The sequence below is a fragment of the Siniperca chuatsi genome, linkage group LG9 (genome assembly GCF_020085105.1).
Source record: "Siniperca chuatsi isolate FFG_IHB_CAS linkage group LG9, ASM2008510v1, whole genome shotgun sequence".
In the NCBI taxonomy this organism is placed as follows: Eukaryota; Metazoa; Chordata; class Actinopteri; order Centrarchiformes; family Sinipercidae; genus Siniperca; species Siniperca chuatsi.
Window position 1 is genome coordinate 7,243,862 of NC_058050.1, and position 23,564 is coordinate 7,267,425.

Sequence of the window (23,564 nt, forward strand, 5' to 3'; positions counted from 1 at the left end):
CATAATGAGTACTTTTACTTTTTATATTTTAAGTACATTTTGCTGATAATACTTTTGTACTGTAAGTTGTTGGTCATTGCTTTATACACCTAATTGTATTTAGGTAATAGTTCTATGTTTATTTTTAACAATCTCTGTTGTCTTGTTTTTAGCTAGGCCTAGGCTATATGTTTCCATCTTTCTGTAAATTGTTCTTGGAACTGTGTTTAAGTACATTGAGAGCAACTTAAGCCAAATTCCTTGTAGGCCTATGTGTACACGTACTTGGCCAATAAAGCAGATTCTGAATTTGATTAACTGGGACCTAATTCAATAATAGTAACAACAATAACACTTTTGCTACCATTCATATTGTTTTTATTATTTGTGGTATTATTATTAGTAGCATTATAATGTTAATGTAAAATGACTAAGTGATACACATTTTACATTTACGCTATAATAAAGATTAATGCCGTTCTAAAGGCTGGTGAGATGGCGAGGCTTGAGGCTGTACGTAACTGAATGTTGAAAACGGATGTGATCTTAAACACCACCTAAGAAAGGAAAAGTCACAAGCGACACTACAGTAGAAGTGATCAGGAAGGAAGCGCGCACATGCTCTCCAAGTCTACAAAGACAAGTTGAAAGAGATCGATAAATACTCATCAGCGCCATTAAACACCTCATCCCCCCGAGGCAAAGTGTCTCTGCGGTCCCTTCTCATGACCCTCCATTCTGTCTCCCCTGTGCCCGGGTAGAGATGAAGACTCCGCAGATCATCCGAGGTTCACCGGTGCTGCTGCTGCTGCTGCTGACAGGGGTTTGCATTGACGGGTACAAGCCTGTCATCATCGTGCATGGCATTTTTGATGGACCAAAAGAGTTCAAAACGCTGTCTCTTTACATAACCAAGGTAGGACACAAAAAAAAAGTTTAATTTTGGGATGTACAAGATAATCCACGGACAGATCTGTAGAAAGAAAATAGTTCTTACACAAAACTGCTCACAACAAATCTGTGGATTATCTTGAGTAACCGAGTCATGATTCCTGAAAAGAAACATTGCTGTTGAGTTTTTCAAATGTGTTTTTTTTTTTGGCGCTTTGAGCCCCACAAGCCGAGTGCCATATAGTCCCATTATATTCAAAAAATGCAGATCTCCACGGCCGATATCTCTACCGGCCGATTAAAGTAACAAAAGTAAAAGTACTCATTATGCAGAATGACTCATTTCAGAATAATTTATTATATTATTGGATTATAAATAGTGATGCATTATGTTTAAGCATTACTTTAATGTTGCAGCTGGTAAAGGCTGGTGTAAACTGATGACTGGGTATCTTACAGTAATCTATAATAATCATCATCATTTATTAGTTGATTATACTGTGTATTAATAATCTGAATCTGCAAAGTAACTTGTAACTAAAGTTATCAAATAAATCTAGTGGAGTAAAAAGTACAATATTTCCCTTTCAGGTGTAGTGGAGTAAAAGTATAAAGTAGCATAAAATGGATAAACTATATAAGTAAAGTACAAATACCTCAAAATTGTACTTAAGTACAGTATTTGACTAAATGTACTTACTTACATTCCACCACTGATTAAAATATAATTTGGCAATGAACGATGTAAGTTTGGTCCACCTGTCTTTGCTGAACCTTTATGCATTTTATTTAAAGAAACTCTTTATGAACCTGCTTTTCATATTAATATAATATTCTTTTCATGTTTTACTCACCAGTGAGGCTAAATATTGATAATTTGAACTCTGCAAGCGGTCAAACCTCCCACTTGATATTCAAGTAGGCATTAATCAAATTAATTTTGGACTTTAGATCTACAGTATAGCTATTTCAGATTATTCTAAAGGCTCAGATTTCAAGTGAAGTGAAAATCAGCAAGCGGTTTCAAGGTAATGATTTCTGTTCCCCTGTTATTCTCTATTCCCCAAGATCAGTTTTGATTTGGAAGAACTTCTGTATATGAGCTCACATCTGACTGAGCTGCCTGATAACATTATCAGGCTGATAGTTTCCTGACAATTGATTTAATCAGTGATTACTGCATTTTTGTTCATCTGTTCACCCTCTGCTACTCAGTTCCTCTTTTTATGTTTTTCCCAGGTTCATCCAGGCACTGAGGTGACAGTGATTGACTTGTATGACGACCTGGCCAGTCTGAAGCCATTGTGGAGGCAGGTCCAAGGCTTCAGGAAATCCATCAACTCCATCATGCAAAAGGCTCCTGATGGCGTCCATCTTCTGTGCTTTTCACAAGGTCCTCTCTCCCACTCACACACTCACATAGACACTATATGCACACACTTTTAAACATACACACGCCGACCACTGCCAATAACACATTCCTTAGCCATATAACAAAAAGTCTTTTAGTTAAAGGTTGTGGTTTTCAGTGAAATGTCTCAACAACTGTTGGATTGAATATTGCAAACTACTGAAATGCAATGAAATTAGGTTCGGACATGTACCCCTCAGGATGAATTGTAATCACTTTGGTGGTCCCTTAACTTCCCTTCTAACCATCATCAGGTCAAAAATTAATTTTGGCCAATACTTTGGTTTATGACCAAATACCTGCAACACTAATGACATTCCCATCAGCCTCAGCTGTACTTGTGTTTATTGCTAATTGGCAAATGTTTGCATGCTAACACGCTAAAGTAAGCTGGTGAACATGATAAACGTTAACATCCGCAAAACATGCTAACATTGTCATTGTGAGAATGTTAGCATGCTGATGTTAGCATTTAGCTAAAAGCACAGCTGTATCTAAGTACAGCCTCATATCCGCTAGCGTGGCTGTAAATTGTTTGATATTGGCAGGGAAACAATATACAGTCTTGTTAGAACCTGTCTAATTTGATGCAACACGTGCAGCAGGAGGCACCCACTTGGTAACCACAGTCATATCTTCTCCACTCTTAGCATACAAGATGGGTCTCTATAGAGGGATTAAACAATACTAAGGATCACTGCATCAGATCACTACTATGTATTGGTTTGTTAGAACTCTCTTGATGTTATGACTCCTCTGTCATCTCCTTTTTTTCTAAGGTGGCCTAATTTGTCGAGCACTTCTCTCCACGACTCCAGACCACAGTGTGCACACCTTCATTTCGCTGTCATCACCACAGGCGGGGCAGTATGGAGGTCAGGGACCTTCATTTTACGTTTTAAGCATGTCTAGATAACCCTTGTCCTCCAGAGAATGATGACATTATAGGACTTTTGAAATATCAACAAACAGCATTGATTTGTAATAGATCCTAAATTGCAAAACACTGGATCTCTCTGTCTTACTCCACAGACACAGAGTACCTGAGGTGGGTATTTCCTGACTGCATGAAGAAGAATGTGTTTCATATTTGCTACAACAAGATGGGACAAAAAGTTTCTATTTGCGACTACTGGAATGGTGAGAATGAGGGAGGGGGTCTTCAATGATTTGAAATATGTACTGAGGAGAATCTGCACATGGTATTTCATTTCCCCGATAAAAGACACTATACATTTATCTTTCCTCCACAGACCCTCACCATAGGTCCCGCTACCTGCAGAGCAACAGGTTTCTGTCGATGCTTAATGGTGACAGACCTCACAACGACACGAAAGGTAATGGAATGAATTACTGTCATGGCCATTGTATGCTGTATACTTGTGGATGTACAGTAAAAATGTGCATTGTAAAAGAAAAAAAAAACATTTCTCCATTTCACCTCCTCAGCATGGAGGGAAAACTTCCTGCGCATCAAGAAGCTTGTGCTGATTGGAGGACCAGATGATGGCGTCATCACCCCATGGCAGTCCAGGTTTCACTGTCATCAGAGTTTTACAATTCATATAAACACTGTTGATTCTCTGTCATTTTAATGTGTCTATGATAAATAAGCCTAATTTATCAGTGGTGGATATAACAGCCTTCTTGTCATATGTTCCTCATATTTGACAATATCATCACTACAACACTGTAAATGTATTATTTATATGTGGATAAGCATCTGGTGCCAATGTAAAGACAGAAAAAGAGAACTACAGTGTACAGAACATCCTTCAAATTAGCTAAGATCAAGGCTGTAGGTTTGTTTTTAGTTCACCTTTAAATATGTGAATGCTTTTCCCTGCATTTATACATTTATATCAATCTAGAAAATAACATAATGGAGTTGGTTATTGGGCATTCCAAATTAATAATAGTTATGATAAAAGAAAATAAGGAATTTAACACACTAGCCCCACTTAAAAGTTTAATAAATATTGTATTTGCTTCTCTTCTTTACTGCCTTCTCTTTGATTGATGTTCAATAGCGTTTTTAGGAAAATACAGACTATAAATCAAAACATACATTAAGAACTTAAAAACTTGCAGAGGAGTTAGGAGTATTTTTACAACCCTGAGTCTTGCCTGCAGGTCTGACTTTCAGGCTGCAGGTACAACCTCCACCAATCAGAGGGCAGCTTACAGTAATACTTGAAAGCGACCTAGATGAACATAACATTTTTATCAATATATCTCTTCTCTCTGGATTTTGGCTGATTGAAAGTAACGATTCTGACATTTTAGTGACTAAATCAAACTGCAACCTTAAAAGTGAGGGAGACAAAAATAGGATTTTGAAAAGTAATCTCCAGTGGAAATTACACGTTTGGCTTTGAAAGATACTCGGGCGAAGCAAGACAATGAAGTAGTTACTAACAGAGCCTTCAAAATGTGTGTTGAGTGAACTGTTTCTGGTCAAAACAGCAGCAGAGATTTCGAGACCTCTTTGCCTGGACTGACTGTTTCCTCTTTTCTACACAGCCACTTTGGATTCTATGACAGCAACGAAAACATTGTAGAAATGAGGAACCAGGAGGTGAGTTGCAAACTAATGTGAATATTTCATCGCAACTCTGTCAAACCCTACACCTATGGTAAACTGTATCACTTCTACATCGACTGGAAACCCATCTTCATTTTAATTTTAGGCCCTCCGTCAAATGGTAGGCATCTCTCTCTCCTCCTATTTTGTGATAACCCATCCTTCTCTTCTTCTCTCCCTTTGAAAGTTTTACAAGAACGACACGTTTGGGCTGAAGATGCTGGACGCTCGTGGGGACATGTCGGTGTGTGTTCACTCTGGAGTGAAACACATTCAGTGGCACTCCAACTTCACAGTGTTCAGGAGCTGCATAGAGAAGTGGCTCACATGAAAACAACTCACCTACAGAGTGTGAAAGATGTTAATGCAAGGTATTACTCAACAGAAATAGACCCTACTGGCTACACACACAGACGTCGTTATGTTTGTGAAAATAGCTCATGCTTGTGCAAGAGATGTGCAGATGATTGATATTTTAGAAACAGAAGGAAAAAAACAATGATTTACCAATGACATTTTCAAAAAACATTCACAATCCCTTAGAGAAGAGACCTTAATGACTTTGGTGATCCTCTGATTTTTCCTCTAGCGTCACCATGAGGTTCACAAATGTGGTTTTGAGTGAAATGTTGCAACAACTACTGATAGATTGCCATGACATTTGGTACAGAGATTCGTGTTTCCCACAGGATGAATTATTATAACTCTGGTGATCCTTTAACAGGTCAAAATGTTTTATGACCTTACCATCAGCCTTTGTGTTTATTGCCAATTAGCAAATGTTAGCATGCTAACATGCTAAACTAAGATGGTGAACATTGTAAACATTGTTAGCATCAGCATGTCATTGTGGGCATGCTAGCATGTTGGTGTGTGCCTAAGAACAGCCTAACGGTAAAGACCCCCATTCATTCTCATTTGCATAAAGTTGAAATTTACCAACTTTAATTTTCAATATCTATGCAGTATTTTGCCGAAAAACTGACAACAAAAAAGCGATGCAGTGGTGGGTAAGAAGGTTTAGTCTTTACGTGCTGAGGAGACATGACTGTGGAGGGGAAGATCATTACTGTACCTTTTAATGTCTCTGGCCTCCAGGATCACAGATACAAACAAAAATGAAGTGCTGCTTGGCAAAACGTCACGGTAATTGTTGGATAAAGTGCTGGTTGCTTATTTACACAATGTTTGCTAATGAGCAAGCTACTGACTAGCTTGCTAGCTTTGACACGCCCACAGTAACAAGAGAGTAGAGGTGGAGGCGATGTGCGATTTAAGTGAGTCTTTACCATTACAGAGCAACTAGCATGTGTTTTATTTATAAGGCAGTAACCATGCAAAAATAAAGGTAACAAAAATATACAAAAGAAAAAATTTGTCCAGATCTATCCTTGATTCTTCCCTAAGAAAAAAGAGATCCAACTATTGTAATGTATTATTATTCCTCATCCTATTACAATAACAACATCTATAGTTTCTTTCTTTCCCAAACTCTTTATTAAGATGGGTACGGACATGGTTTCCATATCTTAATGTTGTAGTTTTCCTTGATAGATTATAATGGATTATTTCCTTATGAAGCATCCCAGTGAGTTCAATTAACCAATTTTTAAATATTGAGGGTGCATATATATTTCACACTTTTTATATATTCTGTTTTGCAATAACCATGCCAAATTGTAATTCCTTTTGCTTCCTGGGAACATTTGTCTAATGAGCATTTATCAGGTTTTCAGATGAAACTAAAACAAATTAGCTAAGGATCAAGTAGCATGAATACTTTTTATTGGTCCATTTTGTGTTCAGACTTTATATTTGAAACAGCTTTTACATTTTGTAAATATCTGCTTGTTTTTGCTTTCTTCTGAATAAAAAAAGTCTTTCACACACAACCAAAAATCAGTAGTCTTGGATTTTTAGTGCTTTGAAATTCTCTTTACAGAAACATCCTCAAATGGTCCTTAATATTATGGGTAATACAGTAAAGTGACACAGTAAGCCTGCATCAAGGAAATACATGAGCAATGTCCATCAATCGCTGTCCTCTGGTGGACGTTTATGGTACTTTGGAGTCCTGTAAAGTGATCCACACACAGCATAGCCTGCTTTGTCCTCCTCCACTCTGGAGTTAAATTTTTTGTTGCTCTTCTGCTACAAATGCAACATGATGGAGAGTTTCAGCCCATAGCAGCTCAGTGATATGTTTCTACCTTATGTAATTTGATTGATCTGTAAGTGGGTTTTTTTCAACCATTACATTCATTTGGAAGACACTTTTGGCCAAACCTTATCATTTAATGTCTAATTTCCACCTGCCAAAAGGCATTGTTAGAAACATGTGGAACATTTTGAATGATATAAAGTCAATTTTAGTGATTGTCCATATTTCATCCTTTTTGATAAATGTTTTAGATTGACCTATATCCTATTTCATTGTTGAGAGTTAAGATGTTTATGCAGCTTGTCCTGATAACCTGTATAGATAATGTTCACTCAGCCCCCGACTGTATACATGTTGACTCTTTTGCCCTTTACACATGATTAGATAGCATAGGGGGCGTGATAAATTAAACCAATTGATTTTCCTTAACTGATTCACAGGGGTTGAGTTATGGATTCTGAGGTAATAGGAAAAAAAGGACTTTAAAATATGTAGCTTACATATGATATATTTCCCAATCAGCTCTGGTTCTTATCCATTTCTAGTTCAGATTATTGCTGTATTATTTGTGTAGGAAAATATGTTGAATGCAAAAATCACCTTCATTTTCAGCAGATTTAGTCTGCCACAAACTGTAATTATTCATAAATGACAATGTATTTTGTACGGAACTAGAAAAAATATGAATATGCTCTACCTTGCCATGCATGCACAAGATACACTTGTCAGTTGCACATGGCAAACTGATTACCATTATGATTACAACTGGGATCATCAAAAGCGCTTTTTACCATTCTTGTTTCTGGTTCTTATAAATTTGGAACCGGTTTCAATTAGCAACAGTTCTTAATACATATGAATATACAACAATTAATTCATCACACAGCCACAGACATGTACATGCGGAGGTTCTGTCCTCTAAGGTGATGAATTTGTTTTTGAGTAAGCACAAAAGATTATTTAGGCAGCAAAAGTTTTTTTCTCATAACTTATTATATAACAATTATGACAAAATTTGATAAAGTTCCTCATATGTGATAGAATATAATAAATATGACTACAGTATGTCATAATTATATGAAAGTATCTATCATATTTATGCCTATGGTATCTCATAATTATGATTAAGTTTTTATATAATTATGAGATAACAAGTCATAAATATGAAACCATAACTCATAATACTGTGTCATGATTATAAGATACAAAGTTATAATTATGTAGAACACTGACAAAGCCAAATGAGAGATCCAAAAGCCTCCCCAGGGGGCGCGAGAGAGTTGAAGGGGAGGCATGGAGGGAGAGACATGAAGCAAAGTTATTGCATGAGGTGAATTTGAGTTAAAAATAGCACTCCTTCAAAGAGTCTTAACTCAGTCAAATCTTAACACACAGACATGAACATATATTGATATCATTCAGTGTGACTAACACTTCCCGAGGATATCATTATCTGCGACGTCCATCGCGGAAAAACGTCCATAAGTCCGCTTAGAAATCAGAGAGAAAAGACGCTTCAGAACTTGCCTGAGAATCATCACGTTTTTAAGTTTTCTTCAGTATGAAAGTGATCCAGTGATAGCTGTCTGTACATCCATGGGTGCAATGCAAACAGGAACTGCTAATAGCTAATTCGGCATACTTTTAATGATGCAAATTTGTAACCAAATATAAAAACACTGGGCTCAAAAAGAGAACACCAGTGGGCTACACAGCTGGTAAATCACTGACCAGCACAGGTTGTCAAAATCAGTCTGAAGGGGGCTTTAGTTTCTCATAATCATGAAATAAAAAGACATAAATCTGGGAGAAAAACTTGGGTTGTGATTATTTTAATAGCAGAAATTACACTAATGTGTTTATTAGCCGATATTTTTGTTCTACAAAGCTGTTAATAAATACTCGACTGTGCAGTGAGGAGTGACAACACGACCGATCGGTAAATGAATTGTGTGCTCTTTATATTTATATATTTTTTTAAGTCTCTCAGCCAGCGTTTGCAGACGTCCTCCCTCTCGCTCGCGCTGCTCTAAACAGGTATGACCGATGACGTCAGCAAGGTGACACCCACCTCTCTTCCTCAGTTCCCGGTGGAGATTTTACTTGTAAGAAAACTTGTTACCTACATTTCCGTTTTCTGTTGACTTCGCCTCATTTAGGCTATTCTGAGACGACAATGAAGATTTTCTTCTTCGCTTGACGGACTTTAACTTTTTTTACGTTCAGCGGGTGAAGCCCGGGGGACTGAAACGTAAGACTGCGCTTCAAAATACTTTATATGAAAGCTAATTGTGTGTTTGTGAAGCCTGTGTTAAAACCAGACTGAACTGAACTGAGGGCGGTGAAAGCTCACAGTGATACTCTTGCCTGCATGTTGAAACATTGCAGCTACACTTTCACAGGCTGACGTTACTTTCACATTGAATCGCTGCACTTCAGTTGCTTAAAATAGCATCAGATAGACGATAGTTTAACTGTTTCCCACTGGTGGATGAAGAGTTTCCCCGTTTGGAAACACGTCACGTTGTTTGTGGTTCACGGAAAAAAAGATTACTGGCTTAAATTGTTGTTTAAGGTCATGGATACAGGCACATTTTCACGTTTATGGTTTTAATTCACGGTTTCCTTATGAAAAAAGAATATTTTCGCGTTAAATTCATGTGCCAAAATTGTCTTATTTTGTCTTAAATGGGTTAAAATAATTGAAGAATGTCTAATTTGTGATTTAAAAACATTTATGACGTCCTGTGAGGGGCGAAAGGTTCATGGAGAGACTGAATATTGAATAGTGAGAGTTTCATTCATCGACAGTCTGACTGAATTCACTGTCAGCGTGGCTCAAGGTCGACGTGTCCCGCCCTGTGGGGAGCTACTGTAAACACACAGCAGCTGTGAACTGCAATAAACCGGCCAAAACATCCATGCAGGGAAGAGAGAAAACAAAATCATAAGTCTAACTGAGCTTTCTAATCTAACCAGCTTTACATATTAAGTGTCTTCCTGGTGCTTTAACTTCTTCTTACCTGTTTAATGTGAAGAGAGCTGGAAATGAACATGAACTCCAACCGACTTTTTAAAAAGAAGTCACTGCCAGCTGTTAGGCTACAAGCAATGTTGACTTTGATTAAGAAACTACTTTCTATAGCTTCTTTTCTATAATGGATACTGTGACAATAAAGTAGGTTGTGGTTCTCAACCTGGGGGTCAGAACCCACCAAAGGGGTCACAAGATAAATCTGCGTGGTCACTTTTCTTACTTCTCTGTAATTATTCCCTTTTCTCTTGTGAAATACTGACAGTATTTGAACTAAACAATTTGAGTTGGGGAAATCACTTTGGTTGAACTGTTCACGACTTGTAGACACATTAAACTTATGAGGAGGGTCAAACAAACAGAAGTTGTTTTGTTTTAGGGCTGCAACTAACGATTATTTTCCATATTGATCAATCTACTGATTATATTATTGATTAATCATTTGGTCTTGTTTTGTCCAACCAACAGTCCAAAACCCAAAGATATTCAGTTAACTATCACAGAAGAAGAAAACCAGAAAATATTCACATTTGAGAAGATGGAACCAAAATAATAATTTTTTTAAAATGTCACTTTTTTTTTTTTAGCAATTTGACTGTTCAGCCATTATGTAAATGTAATCTCCCTACTAGAGCTTAAACAATTATTTGATTAGTTGATTGACCGAAAATTAAGTGGAAACTATTTTGTTAATTAATTAATCGTTTAAGTATCTGTTTTTAAACCAATAATGCCAAAAATTCCCCACTTTCAGCCTGTTAAAGGTATAACTGCTGGTTTTCTTAGTCTTCTGTGATAGTACATTTTTGGACTGTTGGTCTGACAAAACATGATGATTTATTATAAATGCTATTTCAGAGCATTGCTGACTTTGTGAAAAGCAGTTGCCTTACTCGTCAACGGCAACAAATCTGATGACTCACCTGCTTGCTTGCCACCCAAATGAGGTAGCGGAGGCACCAGAAATGAGTACAATCAACTGTACAACCACAAGACACTTAGAAAAGAGAGAAACACTATACTGAAGAGTAAGACACTCTCTCTGACCACCGACAGATGGACATCTCTGGCCACACATGCTAATCTGACAGTCACAGTTCAGTGTTTGTCAGACACACGCGTTACGCTATATGGGTTGTGTTTGAATTAGAATGGACTACATGTTCAAACTTGACTTTTTGAAAAAGTGACAGCCCCAGTATTTAGTCATAAACCAAAGTATTGTACAAAGTAAAATTTTGATCTGATGGTGGTGGTAGATGGAAAGTTAAGGGTTTGCCGATTTATCCTGAGGGGGACATGGATATGTGTACCTGCTGGTGGTGCTAGAGGAAAAAGTCAGGGAATCACCAAAGTCAGTAGTACAAAATTTCATGGAAAACCATCCAGTAGTTGTTGATATACAGTATTTCACTCTTGACTAAAGTGGTGTACCGACCGACAGACGGAACAACATTGCCATCCCTAGAACCATGCTGCTTGCATGGGTAAAAAAAAGCAAAGACAAAAGTCTGAACACTTAATCTAATTTTGAGTAGAATTTAGGTTTTTCTTGTTTCTTGCTCCAGTAATCCTCTCGTGACCCCTTGTGGGTTCCTGACTTCCAGGTTGCGAACCACTGCTGTAAATGCATCCCTGTTTGTTCTGCTTTAATTCACAGAGAATTTCCAACATCTGTCGGACATCAAGGGGGATAGTATCAGCCCTCTGTCCACAATGTCTTCCAGAGGTAAAAATGACTTGTGTCGAATATGTGGCGGAGGTCTCCAGGGAAACCAAAGGCGGTGGCTGTTTGGGGGCCAAAATAAGAAGACTGGTCAGCCTCAGACCCCGAGAGGAGGAAGCCTGTCCCGGTCCTCGCAGAGCAGCCCCTGGGGTGGGTCTGGAGGAAATAAAGAAAAGTTTTTGGTCACATAGTGTATGCCTGTTTAAGGGTCTAAACTTTTTTTTATACTCTTCACAGGCAGCACATTATCGCTTGGTTCTTCAGGGTCTCTCTCCAAGTCCCAGTTATCCCTGAACTCCCCATCCAAAGGAATGGATCTGCTCTCGGTGTTGACTCACATACTGGGGCAGTCTGTACCACGGGGCGATGGGCAGGGGGAGTTTGTGTGTGGCAAATGCATGTGCATCCTTGAGCGGGTATTCAAGTTCGACTCGGTGATAGCCAGGGTGAGGGTGCTTTCGTCCGAGAGGCTTCAGAAGCTGACGCAGGAGAGGGACAAGATCAGACAGTGGGTGCGCCAAAACTACCACCAGAGACACCCACGGGACTTCCAGAGCAGGGGCAGCACCAGCGAGGAGGATGGAGAGGCGGAGAAGGAGGGCTACAAGGAGATGCTCAAAGAGAATATGGCACTCTCAGAGTACGAGTGCTGGTCCGAGAAGTGGGACACTTGTCCATATTTTATAAGAACGGGTAAAAGATGCAGGAAGGGCAAAGGATGTGAAGGCTGTGATTCCTTACGAGTGTCCGACTCGGATTATGAGTCTGTGTGTGGGGTTCCTCGCCGCTTGCCTTTCCAACCCTTCTCCCCATTGGCACTGTCCCGGGACAAATCCCAGAGCATGCCCCTCCACTGGCAGAGGGTGGCATCCTTCAGCTCCAGCCTGTCTTCACTGGCGGCGACCAGTGTCTCCTTACAAGCGTCTTCCCGCACTGCGTCCATTCAGTCTCTGGACTCTCTTGATGACAACGACCCGTTTGACTCACCAGGTGTTCAGTCAGCCAACTTTGTGCTGAAGGAGCTGAGAGGTATTGAAGTGAAGCCGGTCAGTTCGCCATCAGGGAGTAGGATCCCAGTTTTGGGCAGGAAGGACGGGAGGTACTCAGGAAAAGTTGGAGAGATGGCGTCACCCTCAGTGAACAGGGTGCTGAACTTTGGTGATGTGGAGAACGGAGGCGATGAAATGGATGAAGAGGACGGAGATGTGCTAACAGAGCTGAGGGACGAGTTCATGCCTCTTCTTCGAGCGGTGCGTGTTTTCATTCCTGTCTGAGCATGCCATATACAGTTGGACTGTACTGTATGTATATATGAATGGAAGAACTCTGACCAGATGCTGTGTGTGCTAGTGGCTGTAAATATTGACACAGTGTGCTGCAATAGGTAATCCGGGAGCAACTGAGTCCAGCAGTCCAACAAGATTAGAACTACACATTTCACTTATTTTTACTAAATAATTCCACAACCCATTTTTACTAAGAAATAATTTGTCATTTTAGAGCGCTACTGGCAGGGTTCACCACGCCGTCAGGCACCTGCGAGGCCAGCTGGACCAAGCTGTGTCCCGCATCAGGACCCTGGAGGCCGAGCTGAAACATGGGAAGAGCAAACCAACAGAAGTCAACGGATCAGAAGACTGGGCCCCTGTAAGTATTCAGTTTGTTGTCTCACACACTCCACTTGAGACATTTATATGTGAAAAGAGTAGTTTGACACTGTGGGAAGTATGTGTATTCGCTTTCTTGCCAAGCAGTTAGCTTAGCATAAAGACTGGAAACGAGGGAAACAGCTAGCCTGGTTCTGTCCAAAGGTAACAAAATATGCCTACCAGCACCTCCTAAAGCTCATTAATTAAATTATATGTTCACAATTTTCCAAGTCTGTCTTAAAACATTGAAACTAATTTTGCATGCTGTAATCATTCCTGCTGTTCATACTGGGCATTAAGAGATCCCTTCTGAAAGCAATTTCAGTGTCTGTGATGGGGGACAAAATCCACAGTCCTCGTTCTGAAACTCCAACTTTAGGTGAAGCTAATATGAGGGTTCAGCAGTCTAAGTTAGTCAAATCAAGTGGGTATTTTCCAGCTACAGCCTTTTTAAGAATAAAATTCCCTCTGGGAACTGGTACTGTCCCTCCATTGCATCTCAACACAGAAACACTGTCCAAGGAAACAAAAATAAGGATTTAGTACTAAAAAGACTATAACTTTGGATGTTACCCTTTTGATTTGTCTCACTCAGACTGCTGAAGCATCCCATTAGCTTCAGATGAACTTTAGGAGGTATTTTAGAATCAGGGCTGTGGATATTGTCCCCCATCACTAACATTGGAACCATGTTAGGAAGAGATCTCTTAATAGTCACTATGAACAGGAAGAATGATTACAGCAAGCAAAACCTGTTTCAATGTACATATGGGCATAACTATAACATAACTATTCTACGACAGACAAAATGTGAACCTAATACTTTAACAGGTTATAACTCATTTAATCCCGGACAAATAGTCCAGCACATGACCCCTCGAAAACCACAATTTGTTATTTTTACAAAAATGAGATATAACGTGATCATAAGTGAGCTTTAGAGGTACTGGATGAAAAGATATGAGAGTGGTTTAAATTCTCATCTAACTCGGCAAGAAAGGGAATATTTCCCAAAATGTTGAACTGCTCCTTTTTAAAAAGGTAAATGTAGTCAGTGGTATAATTAATTCATACAATGAGTTATAATATGTGGAGTTGGAATGGAGATGTCAGTTATTATGTAGTTATTTTTACCAGCTGTCATAGGAAATGATTGCCTCTAACCTTTTTTTTTTTTTAAACAAGAAAAACAGGTTTATTATGCAGTCCATCATTGCACAGCAGCTCCTCAGTCACATGTCCAAACAGCTCCATAAACCACTCTGTGAATGTTGACTGAGCACAAATATAGCGTTATGAAAGGAATGGAGGGTGGGTGTACATTGTTTTGTGCCTGTGGAAGGGTGTGTCCGCGGTTCCTCATTTACAGGTGCAGATAAAGACACATAAACACACATACACTGCCTCTCTCTGGAATCTTCCCTGACCAGTAGAGTTTGCCCCGGGCTCTGTAGTCTTACGATAGAGGATATCATTAAAAGGCCTCTCAGCTGTTTTGTAGAGCCGTCACGCTGTGTGAACGATGCCGCGTTCACTTACTGTTGTACGTACTGAAGTGCCTTTGAACAGTGATGTGTTCACTTACTGTTGTACGTACTGAAGTGCCTTTGATCGGTGATGCTGATTAGGGCTCCAACCAACCATTATTTTCAATATTAATGAATCGAATATTAATTATTCAACCATTTATACCAATTCTAATCAATTTCTATTTGTCTATTAAAATGTGAGAAAATATCCAAGATGTCTAAGATGACCTTTTCAGATGTCTTGTGTTGTCCAAGGCCCAACAAAATTCATTTTACAATGACATGAAACTATGAAAATCAGTAAATCCTCAAATGTGAGGTGTAACCAGAGTACGATCGAAGTTTTTGCTTGTAGAATGCCTGACACAATTAATTGATTATCTAAATAGTTGCTAATTCATTTGAATTCAATCAACTAATCGGATTAGCTCTAATGTTAATATTCCCCAAACTAAGGTATCAAAATTAAGTATTGTTTTATTGGTTGCAGCTCTACTGGCTGGGTTTGAGTAGATTAGTCGATAAATCGACTATTTTTATGATCAAATAATCATGTAAGTTCTTTTTTAAGCAAATCTCCCAAACATTTGATGTTTCAGGTTCTCAAATTTGTAATGTTATAGTAAATGTAATATATTTGGGTTTTGAACAGTTTATTAGACAAAATAAGACATTTGATGATGTCACCTTGTGCTCTAGGATATTGTGATAGGCATTTTTCACTGTTTTCTGGTTTTCAAACGATTAAACGAGAAAATATTCTGCACATAAATTGATAATGAAAATAGGCCCCAAAACCCAGCCCTTAGGATCTGGAGTATATTTTACTCAGCCTTATGCAAGAATCGCTTCATTAACACCACTGTTTGTCCTACTGCTCTCTTATAAAAGAAACCATTGTCATTTGTTTTCCTCTTTCCCCCAGTTGGTCCAGGAGGAGGGTGGCAGTTCCCTGCTGCAGAGCCTCGGTCACTCCCTGCACAGCCGGGAGCGTCTGATCCAGGTGGGTGAGGTGATGAGGGGAGACAGGACTCAGTCATGCACGCAGTAGTTGGATCTTCTGCTGCTGCTGGGGCTCTGGCTCAGAGCTCACTGGAATGTTGTTTGTCTTTGAAGTCACTGTACTCCCTTAAAGTGGCAGTGCCAAACCTGCATTCGTGTTTGTCTGTTCACCACATTGTACCAGTGGCGCTGAAGCATGTTATATTCAGCTTTTCTTAAGCTGCTTGTTATGTTAATGATTTACAGCATGAACATGATAGCTAAATGGCTAAAGCAAATAGGACTGTCCTCTCAGAAAGATGACCAAAATCTTTATCTGAACCAAAGGGTGCTCGAATGGATTACAGCCTATTAAATATTAATCAATAAGTGACTCTATAACAAAGTCCCTGTTGCACTTGTGCTGCACTTGTAACTTCTTTTATTTGTGAAATATGCTTATCTGTTTTCGTGATGAGAGTTAGATGAGAAGATTGATACCACACTCATTGAAATGTGAAGCCACAACCAGTAGCTTGTTAGCTTAGCATTAATACTGGAAACAGCTAGCCTGGCTCTTTCCAAGAGTAACAAAAACACAATATGACGTGTTGATTAGTACGTTTTAGAGGTGTTGGTAGACTGATTTTGTTAGCTTTGCACAGAGCCAGGCTAGCTGTTGTTTTAAGCTAAGCTAAGCTAAGCTAACCCGGTGCTGGCTGTAGCTTCATATTTACCTTACGGATATGAAAGTGATATCAATCTTCCTATATAACTTTCGCCAACAAAGCAAATAAGCATATTTTCGAAAAATTTCAAACTAAGCCATAAACATATGCAAATACTCCAGGTGTTTTTTTTTTTTTTTAAACATGCATGCGTCTAGCTTACAAAAATACAGTATGCTTACATCAAAGATAAGCTGTTCATATGCAGTAAACATAATTAGATAGCAAATGTATGCTATAAAAAAAGAAAATCATGTCCCTAAATCCTTATAATGATCCCTTAATGTCAACAAATGTATCACCAACATTTTCAGGAGTTAAGTTTTAATTTTCTTTAGATCAACAACTCTGCCTTTTTTGAACTCACACAGTGATTTTAAACAGATTTTAGTTTCAGGGTGAGTAGATAAGTAATAAATGTGACTGCCTGGTTCATGGAGCTGTAGATTTATGACAGAACTGTCTGATGTTTGCAGTGGTTCTTATTTGCATACATATCAGTTTGGCTTACAGTATATGAACACTTGGCTCGAGTTGTTTTGACCCTGTATAATGCTTCATGCTTGAAATGGCTTCATAAACTTTGAATATTACAAAACTCCGCACTTAGATAAGCCTTAAATTTTTAAACTCAAGTAAAGACATCCAAATCAGATAAACTTCAGTTAAAATGTTTTTCCCTAACAGTGCTGTTAGATGAGTGTGTTTATAATTTTGCACTAAGCAGACAGATATTTCCTCTCTTCCAGGAGTGTATGGGTCTGATTAGGAGACTATGTGTGGAGGAGGGAGCGGGGACTGAGCTGGCCAACAAGCTGACTGAGAAACTGACAGAGAATCTGAAGGAAATGCTCTCTAACAACAAGGTTAGAGCTGACACTGTCCTGATTATTGCCATTAAGTGCTTAATGCTGGGTCTGCTTATGATGACACGTATTACCCACTCACTGAAGCATAGCAGTTATCGGCATGAGCAGACAGACTTTAGCTGATAGTCATGAGACCTAGTCGTCCTGTTCCTGAAGGCTTTTGTATTAGCAGTGCAGGTCTTGTGATGGGTATTTTTTCTACCTCAGGCCTGCACGCAGTTTTACCAGTAAACCAGAAATTACAAACTGTTTTGAATTAACTCTATTGTTTATGTCATTAAATCACACAAATATCAACATCTTGTGTTTCATGCAGATTTTGACTTGACAACCTTAACATTTCGAATTCAAAGGCCTTTTAACAGTGTAGTCTTGGCAGTTTGGCTTGTAAAGATGGGGTATGTGTGTTTCAGCTGATTTACGTGCTGATCCGGTGGCTCTCAGGAGGAAATAGGGATGAGCACAGACTACAGCTGGGAAATTAATAAAAAATTTACCAACATTACGACTCTCTAACCAACCTTATTTAAGTCACATCAATATGTTTGATTAATTAATCCTTTCAGAAAGACTATTGCCTACCCCTTTTAATGCACCTGAATATACTGAAATGTAGGGCTGCAACAAAATTTCAATATCTATTTATCTGCTGATTATTTTCTTGATTAATCGTTTGGTCTGTAAACTGTCAGAAATTAGTGAAAATGCTAGTTTCTCTTTTGTTGGGTAGGGAATGTTTGGTATTTTTGCTTGGAAAATTATTATTTGATTATCAAAATGGTTGGCAGTAAATTTTTTGTTGATCGATCAATCCATTAATTATTGTTTTTAAATCTAATATGTAACATGTTTTGTGATCTGTAGGCTGCCCTGCAGAATTTGAGGTCCAAAATGACTGAGAAAGAGGAGGACATGGAGAACGAGATCGAGGCTCTGAGGAAGGCTGGAAGAGACAGAGAGAGAGACCTCGACACACTCAACACTGTGCTGCAGTGCAACCAAGATATTATCAACGTAAGAACACACACACATTAGAAACCAGGGGTGGAATTGCGTGCATTGTGGTTCAAAACACACACACACCCACATTCTTACTACATTCAGGCACTGTGTACATTTGTACTTCCCTTGCACAGTTCATTCTACAAGTACTTAAAGTTTTATTTAGATAGACCTGCATTTTGTCTTTGCTCCAGGACCTGCGAGTGGCTCTGGGGGAGAAGGAGCGACTGCTGAACGAGGTGGAGAAAGAGAGGGAGTTGTGGAGACAGAGGGACCGGGCCCTCACAACTGTCCTGCAGGAGAAGGAGGCTCTAATCCACTACCTCAAAGAGGAGCTGGAGAGCCGTCAGAAAGATGCACAGGTACACAAGGGTGTAATTTCCCTCACTTTTCAAAATCCCCGTTTTTATTTTTTATTTATAGGGTAGTTAATTGTTTTGTGTAACTTTCAGCTAGATTTTCATGACTATTGTTGAAAGTATCTCATTATGTCAGTAATATTTTTGACTATGTGAAATTACAACTGAGTTTGAATTTGAGCAGCATTTTAAACATTATAAATGAAACTGTAGACCTGTCAAAAGTGAAAACTGTGTGCATCTGTAATCTTAATCTGTCTCTTACAAGGCTAGCTGTTGTATTTTTATGAGGTAAATATATCATTATCTCAGTGATAAACTATAAACTAACCATAAGTGCAAGAAATGCTACAGAGAGAATATGTTAATGCTGAACTAATAAACTCATTCTTGAGTACAGATTACAATTTAAATCATGAAAAAAATCTGTTGATGATATTGTCTATTATTTGACAAGAAACAAATAAAGATAGGCCATCTGATTCAAAAACCCAACATTTTTGAGAATTACTCACATGTAATATTACAAATAGGTGAATCATAAGCATCCTGTTTCAGGTTTCTGGTGGGTTTTTATGATATAATTTTATCCACAGACTTAACAGAAATATATCAGTGTTAGAAGAGCTTTCTGATAGCTGCAGTATGACTGCGGTATAAGGTTACATATGTGTTAATTTCACTTTTTCCACTTTTTAAAAGAAAGTTGAAGAGCTTTCATTCTCTGTGTGTTATTGAATGAGGAGCCTACTCTGCAGTCCTCAGGCCTTTTGGCCTCAGATGAGCTTTGTCAGTAAATACTGACTTCAGTGACCATGGGGAAACTTTTACTCACAACATGTCATTTTCCTCTAGGCTCTCTCTGACTCTGTGATTGGTCAGGGGTTGGCAGGGGGCAGGGCTGAGCTGGCAGCCCTGTTGAAGGACAGAGAGGGAAACAGCGCCACCTTGTGCAAGGAGGTCACCAAACTCACCATAGCCCTGCAGGAATACCAGGACCTGGTGCAGGTGAGATATTAGCATTAAAAGTTTTATACATTAAAGAGACAACTAACAAACAAAGATGCCTACATATTCTGAGTTGAGAATGACTCTTCCCTTTTTCACCTGCTACTTCTTGATTTTAAACACACTTTGATATTAGAGGACTTTTTGGAAATCTAAAAATGTATCATATTTATTTTGACTCAAGGCCATGATTGCATGGTATGGAGTAGAGCTGAAACAGTCTGTTAAAAGATTAGTCGATCGACAGAAAAATGATCTGCAACTATTTTGATAATAATTTGAAAATGCCAAACATGAACAAACTGAATATTCTTTTGGTTTTGGACTTCTGGTCAAACAAAACATTTGAAGATGTCATATTGAGATGTGGGAAGTTGGATGGATATTTTTAAAAATTGTTTTTTGACATTTCACTAAACGATTAATCAAATATATCGAAAGATTAATTGATAATGAAAAGTAGTTAGTAGTTGTTAGTTGCTGCCCTAGTATAGAGTAGCAAACAAAATATAAAGTACAATCATAACAGAACAAAGGAACCCAGCAGGAATCAAGTACAAAAGAAAATAACTTAAACAAAGATAGAACAAATGTTTTTACACTTTGGTTTTTGTACAAATTAAAGAAATGTTCATTAATGAGCTTTAGATGTGCTGGTAGGTGGATTTTGTTTCCTTTGGACAGAGCCAGGCTAGTTGATCAAATCTCAGTCTTTCTAACTATTCCTTTTACTTTTTCACCAGAATCAGCAGGAGAGTCACAGTCAGACGGTGTCTGCTCTGACAGCTCAACTCAGAGACACTCAGCGGGAGCTGAGGGAGAAAGAGAAGGAGAAGAAGGAGGCCGATAGAGCCTGGAAGAACAACAGAGAGGACAGAGAGAGAGAGGAGAGGAAACTCCGAGACAGCCTGGAGAAGAGAGACAAACTCATAGAGGTAAGGAAGAAATCTGCTGCTTATTGTCTCCTAACAAATATTTGAGTATTCGGTGTGTGCATGTCGACAAGGAACACATCATCCATGTTAGTTTACTAGAGTATATTAACACTGGTGTTAAACTCTTGTAGACCACAGAGCCATATCAACTCTGAGTGAATAAATAACTCCCAAACACACATTTTCTTTATTGAAAATATTCAATAGCAGTATTGTAGCACTGAAAAATTCAGAAATGCATATCTCCCACCCATCACAACCCTTCCATGTTCACCTCTCCTCCTTCCTGAGCTCCCAAAAGAAAGGAAAAATAAATAAATATACATACAGTTGAATAAGTAGCTTAAATTGTGTAAAATGTGTATACATAATATACAAAATACATTTAAATATAACGTACACATATAAAAAGTATAAAATTATAAATAAGCTGCAACGATTAGTCAATTTATCGATGAGTTGATTTACAGAAAATTAATCGGCAACTATTTTGATAGCCAGTCGTATAAGCAAAAATGCAAAATAATTCATCATAGTTCAAGCATTTGAAATGTGAGGATTTTCTGCTACTCTCTGGAGACAATTAATCGATTAACCAAAAAATTATTGGCAGATAAATCGGTTTATGAAAATAATCGTCAGTTGCAGCCCTAAAAACCTCTTTCCACACAGAAATACTTAATTTCAAGTTCATACGCAACCGCATGCTACTAAATATGAAATATTTGCCAGCACCTGGACGCGCATTTCATACAGGAGACAAGGATACATGGATCTACCAATGCCCATTCAACCAGCGATGGACCCGTTCATATAAGACAGTTGTCACTCTGTTTGCTGGTAACAGAGTGACTGCTGTTAACGGAGACTCAAGTCTGCCTACTTCCAGCGTCCATGTTAAACACTGACACAGAGTGAAAGTAACACAGATGGTTTTGTTGTGAAGGCAGAGAATATCTGTCTGACATCTGTCACGGGTCCAAGGAGCTCACAGTACAAATGTTGCAATGCCAGTTTGGTTTGGTCCATCTTTAGTGATCCTAAAAGTAGCTGGATGCTTTTTGAGATGACGTATCAAGTTACTATTGTTGTGCACAGTGTGACACTTCCACATACCACACACTGACCGGCCCTGTCTGTGTACTCCTATTTAAATTCACTTTTATGCAGCTGTTGTTATGATATAATTGCTACTGAAAGCAATTACTGTAGGAAGACAACACAAGGAGACAAAAGAGCAAGATGTCAAAATACACCCGGAAGCACTTGAAAAGTTTTTAAAAAAGCATCTTCCTGGCAATTTGTAGCCCTGTTTCTATTTTTAATAAAATGATAACCTTAAACAGTCCCAAACACCAGTGCTAGGTTTTGATGTCACATCCTCCAAGTCAAGGTTTGACAGCTTCTTATAGACTCACAGTCATACCAAGAAAAATTGATTGTAGAAAACAGAGACTTTAATTTCTCACCAGCAGTAGCCTCCATAGACCATAATGCAATGCAGCCACAGCAGCCAAAAATTGTGGGGAATTTAAAGTACAGAACTACCTCATCTACTTCTAACTGCAAAAGAACAAGAGAAAAGTGGGTTAACAAAGAAGTAAAGTGCCACACTTCAAGGATATTATATATTTTTCATATTTTCAACAAATCCCACGAAAAGACAAAAAAACAACAATGAACTGATCATGCCAACAAGTATTCTGTGTGAAATGTGTAACATCCTGTTTTAGGGTGCATGATAATCTGAGCTCCATTATGAATACTTGTGATGGTGACTGAGATCTTTAATTTTTCTTCAACGTAGCAAATCCTGTTGGATGCTGAGGAGCGGGACCATCTGTTCACAGAGCTGCAGCAGAACCTGCAGAACAAACGTGAACCTCTGACCGCCATCAAACACACACTGTGATAGAGGACAACTGGGCTGACATACTGTACTGACAAGATGCAAACTAACTGCACGGAGACGGAAGATTACTTTTGCACTTTCTGCACCACCTTTTTGCCTCTTCAGCATATTTATTGTGGTGTACATCAAGTCTATTTATATTTATCACTCTGTATGTTTGAGGTTTGCATTTGCAGACAAAGGAAAGTTTAATTTTCCACAATTACTACTAAACTCTCTGGAGTGAATCAGTCATTTCAGACTTCGCGAGTCAGAAAGATATTGTTTTCAGTATGGAGCGATGTCAGGTCTTATATCTGTTTAATACTTGATTTATAAATCACCATTTTACTGTAGTTAATGTTTTGAATGTAATGGGTCTAATGGTTAGGCTGTGATTAGATTTCATTTCATACTGTGGGATTGTTGCTGATACAAACATTTCTGAATGGTATAGTTAGTGGATCTAACATTTGTGTGCGATTTGGGTACGATAATGCTTTAAATCTGAATTTGTTGTCTTTATTCTATGAAGGTCCTTGCAGTTGTCTTTATTGTGTTTGTCTTTTAACTTTCTCAGTACAGATCTGCTAAGGTTTTGATTACAGTGCTAATTTAGCACTCGAGGAGGGGAATACCAAGGACCAAAATAATATTTTTAACTGCATTCATTTTCTGGTTTTATACACTTTTTTTTTTTATTTTACTTTGGAACAATTTTCAATTATCTTCAGTGTTTACATGTCTTGTATTGTTAGTCTGGGACTGGAGACATTTTCTTTCTTTCTTTTAGCTCAAGAGAATTAAACACTCTGATCCAAATTAAT

At 38.4% G+C, this 23,564-nt stretch overlaps 2 protein-coding genes across 3 annotated transcripts; both read left to right on the plus strand.

Annotated features, from left to right (window-relative positions):
- The first annotated feature begins 552 nt into the window (after positions 1–552).
- On the plus strand, positions 553–6,764 carry LOC122881729 (lysosomal thioesterase PPT2-A-like). The gene is made up of 8 exons (XM_044208276.1): positions 553–895; positions 2,110–2,263; positions 3,061–3,156; positions 3,314–3,421; positions 3,535–3,618; positions 3,731–3,815; positions 4,805–4,859; positions 5,053–6,764. Exons 1-8 carry the CDS (start codon positions 743–745, stop codon positions 5,194–5,196), a joined length of 879 nt encoding a protein of 292 aa, XP_044064211.1. The 5' UTR covers positions 553–742; the 3' UTR covers positions 5,197–6,764.
- A 2,260-nt stretch (positions 6,765–9,024) lies between these two features.
- On the plus strand, positions 9,025–23,563 carry si:ch73-95l15.5. 2 transcript variants are annotated; one of them, XM_044208279.1, is made up of 11 exons: positions 9,025–9,131; positions 11,721–11,936; positions 12,024–13,036; positions 13,287–13,433; positions 15,890–15,967; positions 17,423–17,539; positions 18,407–18,556; positions 18,739–18,906; positions 19,759–19,911; positions 20,655–20,846; positions 22,654–23,563. In XM_044208279.1, exons 2-11 carry the CDS (start codon positions 11,777–11,779, stop codon positions 22,756–22,758), a joined length of 2,283 nt encoding a protein of 760 aa, XP_044064214.1. In that variant the 5' UTR covers positions 9,025–9,131; positions 11,721–11,776; the 3' UTR covers positions 22,759–23,563. The 2 variants fall into 2 exon arrangements, with proteins under 2 accessions (XP_044064214.1, XP_044064213.1); XM_044208278.1 differs by having other exon boundaries at positions 9,128–9,277.
- The last annotated feature ends 1 nt before the right edge of the window (position 23,564 follows it).